The sequence below is a fragment of the Salmo trutta genome, chromosome 6, assembly GCF_901001165.1.
Source record: "Salmo trutta chromosome 6, fSalTru1.1, whole genome shotgun sequence".
NCBI lineage: Eukaryota > Metazoa > Chordata > Actinopteri > Salmoniformes > Salmonidae > Salmo > Salmo trutta.
Window position 1 is genome coordinate 29,143,844 of NC_042962.1, and position 21,756 is coordinate 29,165,599.

General features: G+C 43.4%; 1 protein-coding gene across 8 annotated transcripts in view; it reads right to left on the reverse strand.

Moving 5' to 3' along the window:
* LOC115195822 (sickle tail protein homolog) overlaps nucleotides 1–21,756 on the reverse strand; it is a 224,151-nt gene that overhangs the window by 172,215 nt on the left and 30,180 nt on the right. For 5 of the 8 annotated variants that reach the window (XM_029756103.1, XM_029756104.1, XM_029756107.1 and 2 more), the window contains exon 1: nucleotides 1,927–3,305. The exons of 1 other annotated variant lie outside the window; for it this stretch is intronic. In XM_029756103.1, the coding sequence (XP_029611963.1) occupies nucleotides 1,927–2,281 (355 nt within the window). In that variant the 5' untranslated portion in view covers nucleotides 2,282–3,305. Of the gene's footprint in view, nucleotides 1–1,926; nucleotides 3,307–21,756 lie in introns of those variants that run through there. 2 more of the 8 variants (XM_029756111.1, XM_029756106.1) reach the window with 2 other exon arrangements.

Genomic DNA, 21,756 nt, shown 5'->3' on the forward strand with positions numbered 1-21,756 from the left:
ATAGAGGAAGACTTGTGTGTTTGTGCGGTCGTTTGCGTGCAGGAAGGGCAGGAGTCCTCCTGGCCAGTGGTCTGTTTGTGTAAAGAGGTTGGAGTGAGCACACAGAGCCACAGACTGGGAGACATCTGGTTTCCAGTACAGACCTGCCCCTCATAACCCACAACCTGACTTTATACTGCAGGGAGGAACAACTGGGAAACGGAGGGAGGAAGGAGGTGTGTGTGTGAGTCTGTGTGTGTGTGTGGGGGGGGGTCACACACACACACACACAACACAGTGCTACAGATCTGCAAACTTCCCAGCATGCCCTGCTCACATTCCTGACCTCCTTCTGTCACCCGAAAGTTTGACTCACACCCACACCTCCCCTCTCTCCTACCACCACCCTCCCCCTGCCAAATCCCTGTCTGTCTCCCCTGTCTCTCCCCAGTCTCCCCTCCCCCCCAACCGACTGTCTCGGAGTTAGACCAGAAACACACAACTCAGATCTCACACCCGAATGAACGGGATACACACTCTGTGTGTGTGTGTGTGTGTGTGTGTGTGTGCGTGCGTGCGCGTGTGCGTGCAATGGGTGTAAGTCACTCTGGATAAGAGCGGCTGCTAAATGACTAAAATGTAAATGTTTGTGTGCATGTGTATGTAACTGCAAGTAAACATCTTGATTGACAGAGGGCGTAGGCAGCGTAACAAAAACACTGCCAGTCTGTCATTCAAATAAACATGAGGGTTTACACAATACGCCTGTACCTGAATACCAGCTACTCACCAAAACTAACAGAGGAAATAACTTATTCCTAAAAAGTCCCTCCTACACTACCTGCTTATGGTTTAGACTTCACCTTCAAGACGTCAAGACAATGGCATGGTAAAACCATGGGCAGGTTTATTGTACATCCCAAATGAACCCTATTCCCTATATAGTGTACTACTTTTGACGAGGGCCGGGCAATACTAGTGCACTATAAAGGGAATAGGCTGCCTTTTGGGACGCAGCCTTCAACTCTCCTCTTGTGCTAAATCTAAGCTCACTGGGGTGTGGGAATGTGACGATGTGGCCAAAAGTGAGGGATCAGACCCCTTGCACCCTTCCCTAATCCGCACCCCACAGAGATAACAACAATGTGACGGGGCTCCAGTCATGTGATCAGGTGAGGAATGTGTTCGACTCCCAGGCATGCCCCAGGATAGGATACATAGTGCTGGTCTGATTCATGGACCATACACAACACAACACACTAGTCTGACTGATGAACAGGACAGGAAGCGGAGCCCTGATAGGTAGATCTAATCCTGGACCACACAACATACCAGTCTGACCAATACACACACAACAAACAGATAGCCCACTAATCCTCTCTTAACGAAATGTAGCCGACCACACTGACAAATGCACAGGGCAAAACAAAGTCATAAACTGAGTAGCATGGGAGTAAAGAAACTGCCCTGGCGTCCAATGTCTACTGCAGGGTTGCCCTAGCACTACACAGCTGGTTCAAATAATCAACTAATCATGAAGCTTTGATAATCCGAATCAGCTGTGTATTGTTAGGGCAAAAACCAAAACGTGCACCCCTTGGGGTCCTGAGGACCAAGTTTGGGAAACACTAGTCTACTGAAACTTGACCAGCACCCATCCACTGTAACTACTACAATTACTATACTACTATTACACTAATGACACTACAGTACAAGAGTAACTAGCAAAAAAAACAACACATAATGGAATACATTCTCATAAGCACGTGTGCACGTGAATGGCTCTGTGTGTGAGACTGATTATTCAGAGGTTGTTGATTCTCGCTTTTCACAAGTTCTTGGTGGCAGCCCTGGCTACGAAAACCCAACAATGTCCCTAGTTTGACACTAGGGTGTACACACCAGTCTCACAGTGGTAAAGCAACATGAGTGTGGTCCAGTACTTACTGTGCATAGAGCCCTGTGGGAGGGCCGAGGCTTTAGGCGGGCTGATTCTACTCTTGGGTTGGGCCACCATGTCCCCAGTCTGTGCCTGGCTTAGATGGCTTTGGCTCTGGGACTGGGACTGAGATTGCATCTGGCTCTGCTGCTTCTCTGTCTGCTGCTGTGCAGGTGGAGCGGCTGCAGCTGCAGCCAGGGCCCTCTGCTTGGTCAGGGTCCCATCGCTGCCAGCCCTCATCAGCTTCTCCCCCACACTCACCACCCTGGCTCGGGCCCCTCCCGGAGCCTCCTTACGGGAGGATGGCAGCTTGGATCCTGCCCCGACCGAGGAGGGCCGAGCCAGCCGCGAAGCTTTAGACATCCTGGTGTAAGTCAGTGAAAGGTCTCTGGGACTCTCAGTCTATCGGTCTCTCTCAGTCTCTGTCAGTGCCAGGTCCGTGGTAGGTAATAGGGTAGAGTATTCCAGGTCTCAGGGCTCCTTAGTGTGTCTCCCACTCAGCTCTGCAAGTCCTGACTGGAGCAGGTAGGCTGGGCTGAGCAGCCAGAGGGAAGAGGGCACTTTTGGGAAGGCAGAAAGGGGAGGAGGGGGAGAGAGAGAGAGAGAGAGAGAGAGAGAGAGAAGGGGCGGGAAGAGTCAACAGGTCCCTGGAAGGTGTACTCTTCTCCTGGCAGGGCCTCGTGGGCTCATCCTCCAAAGCAAACAGAGCTGTGTGCGTGGGTGTGTGTGTGTGGGTGAGTGAGCGTTCAAACCTGTGGATCAGCAGGAGGTGGTGGGCCAAATGCGGAGAAGAAGCCAGGTCCTTAGTGTCAGCGCATTCCAGCTCTATAACCCACTGTCTTCCTCTCTATCGCCCGATCTGTCACACCCTCTCATCTCCTTTCCTTGAATCTTGCATACTCCCTCTCTCATTGACGCCCTGTCAAACACAGACAGTTCTTAGTCCAAGGCAGTTTTTTTCCCCGTCTCCTCTTTTCCTTCTCCCCACTGCTCCGCAGTAGTTCTCCCTCTCTTTTTTTCTCCTTTCCTCTTCTCTTTCTTTTTCGGGTTTCCTCTTCTTTGCTCTTCCACTGCTTTTCTGATGCTCAGTATGTAACTGTTCCAGTGCTCTGGCGAGCACGGGCGAAACACACGGAGAGAGAGAGAGGGAGGGATGTGGAGAGAGAGAGGAACAGAGAAAGCGAGAGAGAGAGAGAGAAAAAGAGCATGAGGGAGAGAGCAGGAGAGAGAAAGAGAGCAGAGGATTTGGGATCCCTCCTCTTCAGGTGCAGCTGCTGAAGCCGTTCCAGATGTGTGTCAGTCGCTTCACGTCACCGCTCAGCCGCCCAGCACACACACAGCTGCACGCATTCCTGCTCGCCGCTCCATCGACGGATTCACCTCAAACTCCCATCCCTCTCTCTCTCCCACTTTCCTTCTCCTTTCTCTCTCTCCTTCCCTCGTTCACACTGTCCCTCCAGCTCAGTTTCACTCCTCCTCATGCGTGAGAAAAGACGATGTCCTGACAATGGAAGCATTCAGAATACACACACACACACACACACACACACACACACACACACACACACACACACACACACACACACACACACACACACACACACACACAAGACCCCTTCACTGGAGGAATTTACAGAGAATTAAAGAGCACAGAGGAAAGGTGGATTACTGTAGAACACAGCAAGCTTCGCTGGACGGTGTGTGTGTGTGTGTGTGTGTGTGTGTGTGTGTGTGTGTGTGTGTGTGTGGCCCTGATAGGCTGCCACACAGAGCTTCAGATAAAAGAAAGAGAGAGAAGGGGGGGAGTAAGACCAGTGAGAGGCAAAATTGAGAGATGAGAGAGAGAGCGAGAGAGAGAACAGTGAAGGTGAAAAAAAGACAAAAGAAGTTCATTTGGGGATCGGAGAGCTTCAGAGGGGCATTCTCCTCCCTCTCTCCTCTGAACCTAAACAGAATGTTCTTTACATCTGTACACACTGCTCATCCTGACACTCTGCACTAACTCCTCTCCTGAGTTAAGATATAGGATACATCCCAATTGGCACCCTATTCCCCATATAGTGTACTACTTTTGACCAGGGTCCATAAGGCTCTGGTAATTGGTCATGCACTACAGTATATAGGAAATAGCGTGCCATTTGGGACAGAACCATAAACATAATCTCAGACTTCAGTATGGGGTATGAAACAAGATGCTGACAGACCCATGGTTAGGCTGTCCTCATTTCAATGCCTTTATCTCCAATAGGAAGAGTTAACTACAGAGATGACAGAGTGACAGAATCCCTGAGGGAGATTCCGTTTTTTTTAAAGGGTCAACAGTGAGGCTGATCATTTACAGGCAGTTAACACATTTAGACCCCCGCACGCACGCACGCACGCACGCACACACACACACACCTTGTTCACATACGGTGTGATTCACATATGAACACGAACCAAGGTCATGCCACAACAGGTGTAACAGCCGGTGACATCACTGACAGGCTACAGAGGCTACCCACCATTCACATATTATGGTACATGTGCTCAGTTTCAGTATGTAGCGTGTGGCTGGCATGTGAAGCAGACGTGTGTTAGCTTGATGTACTGTATGTGTCATAGCGTGCTGAGAGACTTAACACCGTGGCGAGGATTATAGTGAGCACAGGATGAACGGAGGCAGACAACAAACTATGAGAGGAGGAAAGAGCAGCCAGTCATAGCCAAAAGGCTGTACCATCAGGTCTCTTTCCACAGGAAAGAGGGGACCACCAGTTCCCCATCTGATTGGACCGTACCACTGATCTATTTCCATAGGGTGAGAAAATTGAATGGTTGGTTCACTGGTAAAGCTGAAGACTGTGTGGAACATAATGGAAACCGAACAATGATATGCTTGTACAATGCGATACCGTATCAGACATTTTTCTTTAAACAGTTGAAGGGATGCTGAAGAAATGTACTGTATGTATGTGAGCGTGCACATACACAGTGACAGACACAGAAACAGACACACACACTCAGACCCACCGAAGCTGATTCCACAACCTAATCCCCTTGATGTGTCAGAGTAATATTGTTTACTGAGCAGCTGAATACATTTATGTCTATCGGGTTTACTAAACCCAGTCTGAATCCTGTTCCTAAATGACACCCTCGTCCCTACATAGGGCTCTGATAAAGAAAATATGGCACTATGGACACAGAAACAGACAGCCACACACACACACACACCGATGCAGTCGCCATGTGATTTGTAATAACTCCCCCCATCCCCCTCGTCAAAAGTAGTCCACGAATAGGGGAATAGGTTGCCATTTGGGATGCAGCCCTAAGCCTCGTTCTTAGGAGAATGCGAGGAAGATAAAAACGGATGTTTCACCGTGAATAAAGGGAAATAACGTCAGATTATACAGTCAAAGTCCAATCTTAGGAAGGAAAGGATGTGAACGAAAGCAGTGTCATGCCTTTGGCTCAACTTTATTTTTATTGTGAAACGCACAACCCAAACTCTGACACAGAAATACATATAGAAACAGATATAAACACAGACTCACTTATATCCGCTACAGTGAACCAATGCCAGCAGCGATTACTTCCTAAAAATAAGCAATGATTTTGTTCGATGTGTGTGTGTGTGGGCACGTGGGCGTGCCTGCATGTGTACGCGCATATGCGTGTGTATGTGCACTACTTCACTCAGACGAAAATGAAAACCCTCTAATAATACGATGTGAATTGGATAGCTCCCCGAGGTATCCTGACTTTTACCCCGCGCTGATTGTACGGTACGCTGCAGTACTGTTTGAAGATAAGTCTATGTTCAAAGCCCTTAAATAACATATAATTTATGGACAGACATCATTTGAAAGCCTTTCTCAATCAAGTCGTTAGAAAGATTAAAAAGTGAATGAAAGTATGACATGACACATACTGTGCCTCTCAAGCAGTGGTCTTCAAAGTCGGGGTTGAGTCGCGGGGAAGTATGTATCGTTGAAGTCGGAAGTTTACATACACTTAGGTTGGAGTCATTAAAACTCGTTTTCAACCACTCCACAAATTTCTTGTTAACAAACTATAGTTTTGGCAAGTCGGTTAGGACATCTACTTTGTGCATGACACAAGTCATTTTTCCAACAATTGTTTACAGACAGATGATTTCACTTATAATTCACTGTATCACAATTCCAGTGGGTCAGAAGTTAACATACACTAAGTTGACTGTGCCTTTAAACAGCTTGGAAAATTCCAGAAAATGATGTAATGGCTTTAGAAGCTTCTGATAAGCTAATTGACATCATTTGAGTCAATTGGAGGTGTACCTGTGGATGTATTTCAAGGCCTACCTTCAAACTCAGTGCCTCTTTGCTTGGCATCATGGGAAAATCTAAAGAAATCAGACCTCAGAAAAATAAATTGTAGACCTCCACAAGTCTGGTTCATCCTTGGGAGCAATTTCCAAATGCCTGAAGGTACCACATCCATCTGTACAAACAATAGTACGCAAGTATAAACACCATGGGGCCATGCAGCCATCATACCGCTCAGAAAGGAGATGCATATTGTCTCCATCTGTCTTGCAAAGGGGAGGCTTGCAGGCCAAAGAACACCATCCCAACCATGAAGCACGGGGGTGGCATCATCATGTTGTGGGGGTGCTTTTCTGCAGGAGGGACTGGTGACTTCACAAAATAGATGGCATCATGAGAAAGGATAATTATGTGGATATATTGAAGCAACATCTCAAGACATCAGTCAGGAAGTTAAAGCTTGATCGCAAATGGGTTTTGCAAATGGACAATGACCCCAAGCATACTTCCAAAGTTGTAGCAAAATGGCTGAACAACAACAAAGTCAAGGTATTGGAGTGGCCATAACAAAGCCCTGACCTCAATCCTATAGCAAATTTGTGGGCAGAACTGAAAAAGCGTGTGTTTGGAGGCCTACAAACCTGACTCAGTTACACCAGCTCTGTCAGGAGGAATGGGCCAAAATTCACCCAACTTATTGTGGGAAGCTTGTGGAAGGCTACCAGAAACGTTTGACCCAAGTTAAGCAATTTAAATGCAATGCTACCAAATACTAATTGAGTGTATATAAACTTCTGACCCACTGGGAATGTGATGAAAGAAATAAAAGCTGAAATAAATCATTCTCTCAACTATTATTCTGATATTTCACATTCTTAAAATAAAGTGGTGATCCTAACTGACCTAAGACAGGGAATTTTTACTAGGATTAAATGTCAGGAATTGTGAAAAACTGAGTTTAAATGTATTTGGCTTAGGTGTATGTAAACTTTCGACTTCAACTGTATATTATTGAGTTATGTATATTGTATGTGACAATATTAAAACATTTTTGAAAAAGATAATTTCAAAAATACAATTTATTTGAGTAAATGTATTTATTGGTTTCTTTTAATTTTGATAAGAGATGAAAATGTTATAAATTGAAATGTACCGATTTTAAGGTTGTGTTATTCTATTTGGGGTGGGGTGGGGTCACAGTACAGACTTAAAATGTGTCACAAATGGCACCCGATTCCCAATATAGTGTACTACTTTTGATGGCCCATAGGAATTAAGGTGCCATTTGGGACACAGCCTTGGATACAGAATAGGCAGGGGGAAGTAAGTCCTACAGGGTTGGGGGTATAGGGGATAACAGGGAGAGAAAAGAGAAGTGTTTCACCTAGGATTTTTTCCAGCAGCGGTGGGTGGAGGCTTGGTAGCTAGTGGCGCTGTCTCCGACCAACATTTTTTTAGAGAACCTTTGCCGTGCTGTTTAAAGCAAATTTCCTGCAATTGTACACATTTTGCCATGCAGTGGAGAGAACATTTTCTGTCTAGTTTATTTTGGTGATTGTTAGTTCTCAAAGACGATCTTATTAAAAAAAGGTATAGCTACATTATCTTTTCTACATACTTTATATCTGGTTTAAGTCATTTTAGTCCTCTGCCGCTGCTAAATTAATATAGGGGAAACACTGAAGACGTAAAGGTCAAAATCACTCATGTGTGGTATGCTACAACAGGGAAGGGAGGCAGAAAGGGGGAGGGGGGAGGTGGGGTTACTCATTGACTTGTTGGAGCTCGGCCCTGGAGATAGGGAGTCAGAGGTTTTAGTAGGGGAGGAGGAGGGGGGAGGGAGGGAGGTTGTTAAGGAGGGTCTGAGTGCCTCGGTGGTATTTGTGTAATTAAACGGTCGTTCCGTCTCTAGACTGTTATTAGGAGCTGGTTAGGGGCACCTGCATAATAACTGGCACTATAGGCGCTGGGCTCAATGCCACACTGGACTCTTTTACTGTTATACAGTGATGGGCACAAACATTTCATCAGTTCTAAGTGGAATGCATTTATTTGAGGGAGTGTTAATACAAAGGCTTTACATTATTGTGAAGTTCGGAAATATGTGAAAAACTCTGTGTGTTATTGGGCATACCACAAGAAAAACAGGCTACTTGACCTGGCTCCCATCACGCAAATCTTGAAGTTGGCTTTAAGCCAGTTGAAATGAACTCATCAAGCAAGTTATCTATTAACTTGGTCTAAGTGGTCAGTGAAGATTATCGTTACTTTATGAGGCATTTCCAGTCAGATCCACCGTGAAATGCAAATGGTGGATTTCCAAAACACACAGAGGTGTACTTAAACCTTTACATTGCACCTTTAAATGATCAAGACTGACCATTTCCCAAGAGAGTCATAAAAGGATGAACCAGAGAAAGATAGAGCACTATAGGACATTGACCTTCCAAGTGATCTGAGCTAAAGCCTGGTTTGAGGTGCAGGTGGGCAGACATGGGGTTTGTGTGTGTGTGTGTGCGTGCATGCACGTGTGTGTCCGGGGCAGGGAGATGCAGCCAGGCAGGGTGCTGTTCCTCTCCAGTGGGGCTGATGGAGGTTGTGTGTTGGTTGTGTGTTGGTTGTGTGTTTTCGCAGCCCTAGGGGGTAGTTTCTCTCACATTCCAACCCAGTTACCCCAGCCCAAACAAAACCATGAGTCATGATGGATTACAATACACTTCCCCCTTTACTGCTTCCTGTTTCTGAGTCCGGCACAAAGCGGACATAACATGCACCTGCACGCACGCATGCACGCACAAACACACACAAATATGTTTGCTGGATTTTGACTGCATTATTACGATTTCTGTCATATAGAATAGATCCTTTTTTCAGCTGCTCAGCTTTCTATGTGGCTCCTGCTTGCCCGGGGGATACAGTAAAAGTGTAATCTTCATCTCAACAATCATAAAACCCAGAAAAGAATTTAATGACAAACTTCAGAATAAAAATATTAACTCCAACACTCGTCTATGAGCAGTTCTCTTTGTCTGGGTATTGTACATAAACAGAGAACAATGTTAAGCTATTCGGCTATTATTATGGATAGTATTATTATTATTATTATTGTGCTCCATATATAGGCCTATTGTCTGTCGCTGAATGAGATGGCAGACACTAGGACAGCATCTCAAATGGCACCCTATTCCCTATATAGTGCACTACTTTTGACCAGAGCCCCATTGTCCCGGGTCAAAAGTAGTGCACTAAATAGGGAATAGGGTGCCATTTGGGATGCAGCCCTAGTGTCTGCCATCTCGTTCAGTGACAGGAGGATGAATGGAGCCTCCAGACGACCCCTAAGACAGTCGGAGACTATTAATCTTAACACAGTCACACCTCGCTCGTCCTCAGCTCATCCTCAACTCAACACGGTGCAACGATGAGTCGCCGAAGATGGCCTCAGATGGCAGCATGTATATACTGTAGAGGACAGGAGTGGCCTCAGAATAGAGCCCTGAGGGACCCCTTGTGTAATTTGATTTCTAATTGCCAAGCGTCACAAATGATCACCTGTAGATGTAGATAATGGGCAAGATCAAAAGCATGTCAATAGTCTAAAACAAGGTATACACTTCAAATCCCTCTTACAAGGTTTACTCTTAAAACAAGGTTTACACTGAAAGTAAAAAAAAAATGCATTGTAGTGAATCATGCTTGAATTATTATCGCTGATTCGTTCGTTGGTATTTTGAAGCGATACATTCTGTTATTATTAATTTCCTATTAAGTCTCCTACATCTAAACTGGAGGATGACGACACTAGATGTTGTTGTTGCTGGCGAATGATCCGGTTCATTCAGAGGACAGTAAAATACCACAGCCATCCAGGAATTAAGTCATAGGTTGTGTCCCAAATGGCACCCTATTCACTATATAGTGCACTACTTTTGACCAGAGCCCTGCACGGAGCCTACTGCACTATGTAGGAAATAGTGTGCCATTTGGAAATTGGGACGCAGGCATAGCCTTCATTTGATGAGATCCCATCCCCAATTATGAGTTCAAGATGTTGCTTATGTCAAGAAGATTCCCATACAATTTGGAAAAGGGAAATTAATAATAACAGAATGTATCGCTTCAAAATACCAACGAACGAATCATTCACAATATAACCCAAATTGAGAAAGTTCCTTCACAATCAATGCCACAAAACAGTCCGAATGCATCAAGATATTGTGAAATTATTGTCACGTCTGTCTGAAGAATGGGACCAAAGCGCAGCGTGTGTATCGTTCCACATTTTATTTAAACGGTGAAACTATGCAAGACATACAAATAAACGAATAAACTAAACAAGAAACCGTGACGAAGATGTGCAACATACACTTACTCAAAATAATCTCTCACAAAACCTAGTGGGAAAAACAACAACTTAAATATGATCCCCAATTAGAGACAACGATGACCAGCTGCCTCTAATTGGAGATCATCCCAAAAACCCCAACATAGAAATACAGAAACTACAACCCCACATAGAAATACATAAACTAGAGAAAACCCCCAACATAGAAAAAAGAAACTAGAACCAACAGACATAAATAAATGAGACAAAACCCTCTGTCACGCCCTGACCTACTCTACCATAGAAAATAAAAGCTTTCTATGGTCAGGACGTGACAATTATAAGCAGTAAGGGAGCCTTGACAGAGGCAGGGGGATACATATGGTTTGGTATGGCTCTCTTTTCCAGATCTGGATTCCATTCAATTTTAAGACATTTCAAATACTCAATCTATGCCTGATTGAGCTTGCCTGGCTTAATTGACCAAAATAATATTCCCAAACCTGCAAAACCCACACACAACCAGGCATGCAGAGGGTTGAGGGTTGATGGTATCAAATCCTAAATGCCATTGCCTGCCATGTCCACGGCATTTAACCCCCCACAACAACAGCTCCCCGGTTGCCCAGTGTGGCAGCCCCCCGCACCTCTCCAAAAACATGTATATATACACACAGTTTATTAGGTACACCCATCTAGTACCAGGTCGGCGCCCTCTTTGCCTCCAGAACAACCTGAATTCTTCGGGCATGTAATGTTGCTCAATTGGTATCAACGTGTGCCAGGAAAACATTCCCCACACAATTACACCACCACCACCAGCTTGTATGGTTGACACCAGGCAGAATGGGGCCACGGAGTAATGCTGCTTACGCCAAATTCTGACTTTGCCATCAGCATGACGCAACAGGAACCGGGATTCGTCAGACCAGGCAATGTTTTTCCACTCCTCAATTGTCCAGTGTTGGTGATAGCGTGCAAACTGGAGCTACTTCTACTTGTTTTAGCTGACAGGAGTGGAACCCGGTGTGGTCGTCTGCTGCAATAGCCCATCCGACCAGTTGTGCGTTCTGAGACCACTGTTATTTGCCTGTTTGTGGCCCGCCTGTTAGCGTGCATGATTCTTGCAATTCTCCTTCAGCCTCTCATCAACGAGCTGTTTTCACCCACATGACTGCCACTGACTGGATGTTTTTTGTTTATCACGCCATTCTCGGTAAACCCTAGACACTATCGTGCGTGAAAAGCCCAGGAGGCTGGCCATTTCTGAGAAACTGGAACCGGCGCACCTGGCAATGACGATCATACCACGCTCAATGTTGCTTAGGTCACTCAATTTTGGCCATTTTACCATTAAATCGAACAGTAACTGAATGCCTCGATGCCTGTCTGCCTGCTTTATAAAGCAAGCCATGGCCACATGACTCACTGTCTGTAGGAGGGAACCATTTTCGTGAACGGGGTGTACCTAATAAACTGAGTTGTATGCGTATGTGTGTGTCTTTTTGATAGGTTGGGTATAAAGCAAAAGTCTAATTTCGGTTGGACCTTGGGTGCAATTGACCAATAAGTGATCTTATCTTAATAAAAACACAGTATTTGGAAGATTTCATGTCTACTGTTTTCACAAAGCTATCTTCAGAACTATACAAGGCTACAGGCTCTGTATAACACTGGATAAAACAGACGCAGTCCAGCAGCCTCTTCCCATGGCCTGTCTCTGAGGCCCCCATGTGGCCTTATGGCATATTCCTCCTGTGCTACAACAGGCCTAGACACACATTTATGGACATGAACCACAAACGGGATAGTGTAGAGAATGTTCTACAGTACAGGTATTTGGCTTTATTTTGGCCGTAATTGGGTTGACGTTTAGTACAAAAGGAGTGAAGGCATACATAGTGAATCTATGTTCCCAGAAAGATTCAGTCCCTTAAATTCAATGGGGAGCTAAAGTATTGATGTTCTTCAGGGGCTGTAAAAGAGAGTCATGTCAACTATTTTGTCTGCTAGTGGAACAATTTGTCTGCATGTTTTATCACTGGGTATTTGTTGTGTTCGTCTTTATTAGGCAAACTGTATCTGACAGATGAACATAGCCCCTGGTCCTGTAAACTGTGAGGCATTTAAGGGCGAGAAAGAGAAAAGGCGAGAGAGAAAGAGGGAGAGAGAAACCGCAGCACGTTCACAGGCGATGTAAATAAGAGCCTCCGTCAGTATCTTCATGGCTTATTGATTTTAAGATCCCTGACTGGCTGCCCAGAGAGAGAGAGAGAGAGGGAGAGAAGAGAGAGAGAGATGGAAAGAGATATATGGGGAGAGGGAGAGTGTGTGAGAGAGAGCAAGAGAGATATATGGGGGGAGAAAGAGCAAGAGAGAGAGAGATATGGGTAGAGAGAAAGAGAGAGATATGGGTAGAGAGAAAGAGAGAGAGAGAGAGAGAGAGAGAGAGAGAGAGAGAGAGAGAGAGAGAGAGAGAGAGAGAGAGAGAGAGAGAGAGAGGGAGAGCGAGAGAGCAGGGTGGGGGCTCTTGGCCAAGCCTAAGAGCAGCAGCTTCTTGGTGGGAACAGCAGCCAGAAGATAGCAGCACCACAAACTAAGGGGGAGGAGTGGCTCACACAAGTTCCCAGTAAAACACGTGACTGAACTCATGACACACACACACACACTTCCACTGGGAGTTTCACTCCCAAAACCTCTCCATTAAAACTGTTAGAATTGTAAGTAACATAAGTAACATGCAATATGTAAAGTGTTGGTCCCATGTTTCATGAGCTGAAATAAAAAATCCCAGAAATGTTCCTTTGTACAAAATGCTTATTTCTCTGAAATGTTGTGCACAAATGTGTTTACATCCCAGTTAGTGAGCTTTTCTCCTTTGCCAAGATAAATCCATCCACCTGACATGTGTGGCATATCATGAAGCTGATTAAAAAGCACAATCATTACACAGGTGCACCTTGTGCTGGAGAAAATAAAAAAGACACTCCCTGACGTGCAGTTTTCACACAACACAATGCCACAAATGTCTCACGTTTTGAGGGAGTGTGGAATTGGCATGCTGACTGCAGGAATGTCCATCATTCTTCACCTGCAGGATCGTCTGAGACCAGCCACCTGGACAGCTGATGAAATTGTGGGTTTGCACAACCAAAGAATTTCTGCATCCACCTGAGGCAATGTAACTCAGTAAAATCTTTGAAATTGAAACGTTGCGTTTATATTTTTATTCTGTCATGCCTGTGTGTAGGAACGGACCAAGGCGCAGCATGCGTATCGTTCCACATCTTTATTATATTGTGAAATTTAGCCAAACAAACTATAAACAAACAACAAACCGTGACAACAGAGGTGCAACTTGCACTAACTCAAAATAATCTCCCACAAACACAGGTGGGAAAAACAACTACTTAAATATGATCCCCAATTAGAGACAACGATGACCAGCTGCCTCTAACTGGGAATCATACAAAAAACCCAACATAGAAAAAAGAAACTAGAACACAACATAGAAAAATTCAACTAGATAAAACCCCCCAGTCACGCCCTGACCTACTCTACCATAGAAAATAAGAGCACTCAATGGTCAGGACGTGACATATTCAGTGTAAATTGTAAGTCTGTCAGTTTAATTACAATCACATAACAGGAATGCTAACTGGTCAAGGTGACATAGCAAACAATTTATTAATTATGTTGTCAAGTGATAATTGTTATTGTTTTGATGCTTTGATCACATTTGCATGAAATACAGCTTGTGTGTATAATTATCCCCACTCTATCCCTGACATATTTCTCTGTTGCTGTTCAGGCAGGACAACAAAAAGAGTGAAAGGAGGGAATGTCTGAAGACGAATAAGGATCTGGTGTGCATCCCAAATGGCACCTTACTCACTACCTTTGACCAAGGCCAATAGGGCTTTGGTAAATAGTAGTGCACTATGTAGGGACTAGGGTGCCATTTAGCACGCAAAACCAGGATTTAGACTGGATTTAGTAAACCCAGTAGACACAAATGTATTCAGCTGCTCAGTAAACAATATTCTATTACTCTGCCACATCAATGGGATGAGGCTATAGAATCAGCTCAGGATGAAAGGGAAAGCGGGATACCTAGTCAGTTGCACAACTGAACGCATTCAACTGAAATGTGTTTGAATCAGTGGTGCTGGTGGCTGCCTTAAAGTCTACGTCATCAGCACCCGGGGAGCAGTTGTGTAAGTGTGTGCGAGTATGTGTGTGTCTGTGTGTGTGTGTCCCACTATAGATTTGGCACTGGTGCAGCTCTGTTGACACAAGCTCTGTTGGCACATGCTTTTCTCTCATGCCAGACCAAAAACATGAATATATTTACATACTTATAAAGTTCAAGTCAGGAGAGAGAAACATAATAGCCAGCAAATGTTCATCAAAGGTACATATCAAGTGGCTCCAAATCTTGTCAAGAAGTTATTTATTTTGTAATTTTTGTAATTTTATTTTTTTACTTATGGTCCTCAATAGCAAATGTAGAAAAAGACAAACAACAACATCATAATGGAAATGTGACTTCAACAACACATGGCTGCATAAGACATGAAGATTCAAGTCATTCTGAAAGTGGACTCCCACCCGCCTCCTGAGTTAGGCTATTTTCGTACGCCCCACCCTGGGGTAAGGGTACAGTATTAGCCCACCAGATATGGTGATGATATGACTGGGAGACAAGGCAGTGACCGGATTAGGCCATGTAGATCTAGAGTTCTTCCTGACCACATGACCTGAGTAGGGGAAAACTCCAGGTCCAAGCCATTTAGGACAAACAATTTGCTCATCTGATGAAAGGTAGAGGGAACCCACAGGGAACCCACACAAAAAGGGAACCCAAACAAAATGAACACTCATATCTAGAGGGTGCCAGGTGGCATCGTTTAATTGGGGCTAGTCCCCCCCGCTCCCCACCATCCACCCTGCCCCAACATTCCCTGCGGGGCCTGTTGGCTCCATGCTGGGAGAATCATGTAAACAGCTTGAGGAGCTGAAACACACTCTTTTCATCCCACACTCATGCATAATGGAGAGGGAATGCTCCTTTTACACTGAGACAGCTGCAGTGTTGTGTATCGAAGAGTCTGTCAATACTAGGATTGCAGAATTCTGGTAACTTTCCTAATGTTTTCCAGAAATCCCAATTGGAGGATTCGGAGTTGGAGGATTCCCTCCCTGCTTCTGGGTCAGATTGCTCCAAATTCATTCCCATATAAGCGACGGAACTTAATTGTCCTGCAGCCCTCAAATACAAAATAGATCCTTAGTCAACATGCCATGGCCATTACAGTTTAGAAAGCCAGCAAGGTGCCAGGGGCTGGCCTAGCAGGAGTACCGCTGGCCCCCAGACCACATATTATCCATGGAGTCATGGGTGCCAACCACTTCCTGTTGTATGTCCCTCTCCTTTATCACCCCCATCTCAGCAACTTCTTTACTGTATCTATCAATAAAAAAACCTACCAAATGTACTTAAAGCCACCAGGAGGCAGCACTCATACAGATTAACACCAGAAACCTACATTATCATCATACATGTTCAGTTTTATTTGTCCTAAAATGCTAGTTGTGCAAATAAAGCGTCGATAAAATGTCTTTGCTGTTGTATTCACAACTAATAAACTACCTAACCCAACTACAACCAAAGGTATCTGATTGCATCTGCCACATCCTGATTCAAAGTGGACAATCCTTCCATGGCAATTACGAGAATGTCTTCTCCATTTACATGGACAACTTGACACAGGTTTTTTTCCCCCATACAGTCAAACCATTTCCACTGAGACTCAGCAGCTGCTGTCAACCTCAGCAACAGCAGCAGCTGCCAAGGTGGATGTCTATAAGGGTGGATGTCTTTACTACAAGAGCCTGAACGGTCATCCTATACACTCTTAGAAAAAAAGGTGCTAAGTAGAACCCTATCCGGTTCTTTGGTTTGTCCCCATAGGGGAACCATTTTTGGTGCTAGGTAGAACCCTCTACGTAGGGTTCTTTATAGAACCTCCTGTATATGTTTGTACATAGAACCCTCTATGAAGGGTTCTGCCTAGAACCCTCTATGAAAGGTTCTACCAACCTTATTAGCCTTTAAAATGGTATTCTTCATGACAAGACATTACATTTATCATAAGGCATTTCTTTGAGGGCCTAGTTATACCCTAACACAGTGGTGTTAGGAACATCCTGGTTTACAGGCCACAACAGGCCTGCTGGCTTGCATAATGATGTGTAATTCCTAAATTCAAAATCATATCAAATGTTATTTATTATTTTATTACATGTTTGGCGGATGTTATTGCGAGTGTAGCAAAGTGCTTCTAGTTCTGACAGTGCAGCAATATCTAACAAGTAATCTAACAATTCCACAACAACTACCTAATACACACAACTCTAAGTAAAGGGATGGAATAAGAATATGCACATACAAATATATGGATGAGCAATGATCGAGCGGCATAGGCAAGATGCAAAAGATAGTATAAAATACAGTATTACACTACCGTTCAAAAGTTTGGGGTCACTTAGAAATGTCCTTGTTATTGAAAGAAAAGCACATTTTTTGTCCATTAAAATAACATCAAATTGATCAGAAATACAGTGTAGACATTGTTAATGTTGTAAATTACTATTATAGCAGGAAAGAGCTGATTTTTTATGGAATATCTACATAGGCGTACAGAGGCCCATTATCAGCAACCATCACTCCTGTGTTCCAATGGCACGTTGTGTTAGCTAATCCAAATTTATCATTTTAAAAGGTTAATTGATCATTAGAAAACCCTTTGGCAATTATGTTAGCACGGCTGAAAACTGTTGTCCCTGATTAAAGAAGCAATAAAACTGGCCTTATTTAGACGAGTTGAGTATCTGGAGATTCAGAAGAAAAGCACTTTCTTCTCAAACTCGTCAGTCTATTCTTGTTCTGAGAAATGAAGGCTATTCCATGCGAGAAATTGCCAAGAAACTGAAGATCTCGTACAATGCTGTGTACTACTCCCTTCACAGAACAGCGTAAACTGGCTCTAACCAGAATAGAAAGAGTGGGAGGCCCTGGTGCACAACTGAGCAAGAGGACAAGTACATTAGAGTGTCTAGTTTGAGAAACAGACGCCTCACAAGTCCTCAACTGGCAGCTTCATTAAATAGTACCCACAAAACACCAGTCTCAATGTCAACAGTGAAGAGGCAACTCCGGGATGCTGTCCTTCTCGTCGTTGTTGGTGATCAAACCTACTAAGGTTGTGTCGTCTGCAAACTTGATGGTTGAGTTGGAGGCGTGCATGGCCATGCAGTCATGGGTGAACAGGGAGTATAGGAGTGGGCTGAGCACACACCCTTGTGGGGCCCCAGTGTTGAGGATCAGCGAAGAGGAGATGTTGTTTCCTACCTTCACCACCTGGGGGTGGCCCGTCTGGAAGTCCAGGACCCAATTTCACAGGGCAGGGTTGAGACCCAGGGCCTCAAGCTTAATGATGAGCTTGGAGGGTCTATGGTGTTGAATGCTGAGCTATAGTCTATGAACAGCATTCTTACATAGGTATTCCTCTTGTCCAGATGAGATAGGGCAGTGTGCAGTGTGATGGCGATTGCATCGTCTGTGAACCTATTGGGGTGGTATGCAAATTGCAGTGGGTCTAGGGTGACAGGAAAGGTGGAGGTGATATGATCCTTGACTAGTCTCTCAAAGCACTTCATGATGACAGAAGTGAGTGCTACGGGCGATAGTCATTTAGTTAAATCCAGCCAGAGTTAGTGTATCCAATAAGTGGACATTTTAATCACCCGCAACCTGCATTCAGAATGACTGCCAGGGTAGGGAAAATTGAATGATGAGACTACCTCAATCATCTAAACTGGAACAAACATCTCAGAAACAGGTGCAATAAGTCCAACTACTAACAGATTGGTTGATTCATTTGATGCTACACATTCAACGTACATGCCAAAACACAGATATTAAAACAAACTAAAATCACCCTGCAATAGAGCATGCTGGGAAATATGATATATCCTTCTTGCCTTCCAAAGAATCCTTCTTGCCTTCCAAATAATTATCAACGAACCCTTCCTCCAAAAACGGTTCTTAGGATGTTAAAAGTCCTAAGTAGAACCCTTTGCCTTACAAAGAACCCTTGTCTTCCATAAAGGGATCTTCAGATCAAAACGGCTCTTGGTAGAACCCTAATCTCTCCGAAAATAACCCTTTTGGATCCCTTAAAAGTGTAGACTTTGGTTCCATCCCAAATGGCAGTCTTTTCCTGTATATAGTACACTACTTTGACCAAAACCCTATGGGACCTGGTCAAAAGTACTGCACTATATAGGAATAGCATGACATGTGGGACACATACATAGAAATTAAATTTCCTGAATGGCATGGAGGTTAACAACAACACCATTCATTGAGTGTATAAAACATTGCTTTTTCCATGACATAGACTGACCAGGTGAATCCAGGTGAAAGCTATGATCCCTTATTGATGTCACCTGTTCGTAATGTTTTGTATACTCAGTCTAGCTACTTTATTGTGTGATGTGGCACATTTGATACAGGCCATGAATCCACAGACATGGACTGCCATAGAATTACATATAGAACATGAATTATGGGATCTCTGTGTGAATTACATCCTCCATCTTCTCACACAGTGGTACCTGGGGTGTAGCATTTCATATTGATGGCTCCCTGTCTACTATAACCCCAGCTAACTTACAGCTCGAGGGCTTTTAGCTGCCATTTTCCACTTATGACCTTTAACATGAGAAAAGGCTGTTGGCTTAAGTGCTCTCCTGAGATATTGGAGGAATCTATTTGTACAGTGTGTGTGTGTGTGTGTGTGTGTGTGTGTGTGTGTGTGTGTGTGTGTGTGTGTGTGTGTGTGTGTGTGTGTGTGTGTGTGTGTGTGTGTGTGTGTGTGTGTGTGTCTAACCCTAAACCTCCAACAGGATACCAGACTTTCGCTAAAGGTTCTTGTGAGTGACTAAATCACAAAGAAAGTTTTGAAATGAGTTACTTTCCCCATAATATTAATTCCACACAGCATTCCTACTCATCATCATAACTTCAGTAGTTATAGTAATATAATACACCACATACAGTGATAGTAATGCTATCTCACTACGCTGGCATTGCCATATGATCTGTATTGAGTGGAATTTCTCTGTCGTGACAGAAGTACTATAATTCATGAATATATATCAAAAGTCAAAGGTTTGGGCAGACCTATTCATTACAGGGTTTTTCTTTATTTTCACTATTTTCTACTTTATAGAATAATAGTGAAGACATCAAAACTATGAAATAACACATATGGAATCATGTAGTAACCAAAAAAGTGTTAAACAAGTCAAAATATATTTTATATTTGAGATTCTTCAAAGTAGCCACCCTTTTCCTTGATGACATCTTTGCACACTCTTGGCATTCTCTCAACCGGCTTCATGAGGTAGTCACCTGGAATGTATTTCAATGAACAGGTGTGCCTTGTTAAAAGTTCATTTGTATAATTTCTTTCCTTCTTAATGCGTTTGAGACAATCAGTTGTGTTGTGACAAGGTAGGGGTGGTATACAGAATATGTCCCTATTTGGTAAAAGACCAAGTCCATATTATGGCAAGAACAGCTCAAATAAGCAAAGAGAAACAACAGTCCGTCATTACTTTAACCTGTTGGGGATCGAGGGTTACCTAATCCCACTGACGGGATTGCTAGCAAGGCGGGAAATTCAAAACATCAAAAATCTAATAATTTCAATTTCTCAAACAATCAACTATTTTACACCATTTAAAAGATAAACATCTCCTTAATCGAACCACATTGTCCGATTTTCAAAGAGGCTTTACGGCGAAAGCATAAAGTTAGATTATGTTAGGAGAGTACATAGCCAAAAAAGTACACACATCCATTTTCAATTCAAGGACAGGCATCACCAAAAGCAGAAAAACAGCTACAATTATGCACTAACCTTTGACAATCTTCATCAGATGACACTCCTAGGACATTATGTTAGACAATATATGCATTTTTGTTCTATCAAGTTCATATTTATATCCAAAAACAGCATTTTACATCGGCGTGTGTCGTTGAGAAAATGTGTCTCCCCTAAAACTGCCAGTGAATTTACAAAAAAAATACTCATTATAAAACGTGCTTAAAGTATTAAACTGTTATTCAAAGAATAACGGTTGCATTCTGAATGCAACCGCATTGACAGATTTCAAAATAACTTTACTGGGAAAGCATACTTTGCAATAATCTGAGTACTCTGGTCAGAAAAATACACTAGGCTATACAGCTAGCCGCTATGTTGGAATCATCTAAAACCATGAATAACATTAGCAATATTCCCTTACCTTTAATAATCTTCATCAGAAGGCACTTCCAGGAATCTCAGGTCCACAACAAATGTTGTTTTTTTATGATGAAGTTCATAATGTATGTCCAAATAACTCCATGCTGTTCCAGCGTTCGGTAGGCTACTCAAAATGGGAGGGAAAAGTCACGACGAAAAGTCCAAAAAAAAATCTATTTACGTTCGTTTAAACATGTCAAACGTTGTTTAGCATCAATCTTTTGGTCTATTTTTAACGTGAAACATCAGTAATATTTCAACCCGACCTCTCCTGTGTCTTGAAACAAGTTTTGAAAAATGTCTCGCCTCACATGAACGCGCATGTGCGCACAATAATGAAGTGACGACCTCCTAGGGACGTCAACTTCCCTTCCTTCTCATTCGTTCTCTGTTCATCATAGACGCTTCAAACAACTTTATAAAGATCGTTGACATCTAGTGGAAGCCATAGGAATTGCAAAATGAATCCTTTGTCACTGTGTGATTTATTACCAATGACTTGAAAATAGTACAGCCACAAAATGTTCATTTCCTGCTTGTATTTTTTCTTAGGTTTTTGCCTGCCATATGAGTTCTGTTATACTTAGAGACACCATTCAAACAGTTTTAGAAACTTCAGAGTGTTTTATATCCAAATCTACTAATAATATGCATATTCTATTTTCTGGGACGGAGTAGTAACCTGTTTAAATTGTGTACGTTTTTCATCCGGCCGTGAAAATACTGCCCCCTAGCCCCTAGAGGTTGACATGAAGGTCAGTCAATCCGGAAAAATTCAAGAACTTTTTAAGTTTCTTCTAGTGCAGTCGCAAAAACCATCAAGCGCTATGATGAAACTGGCTC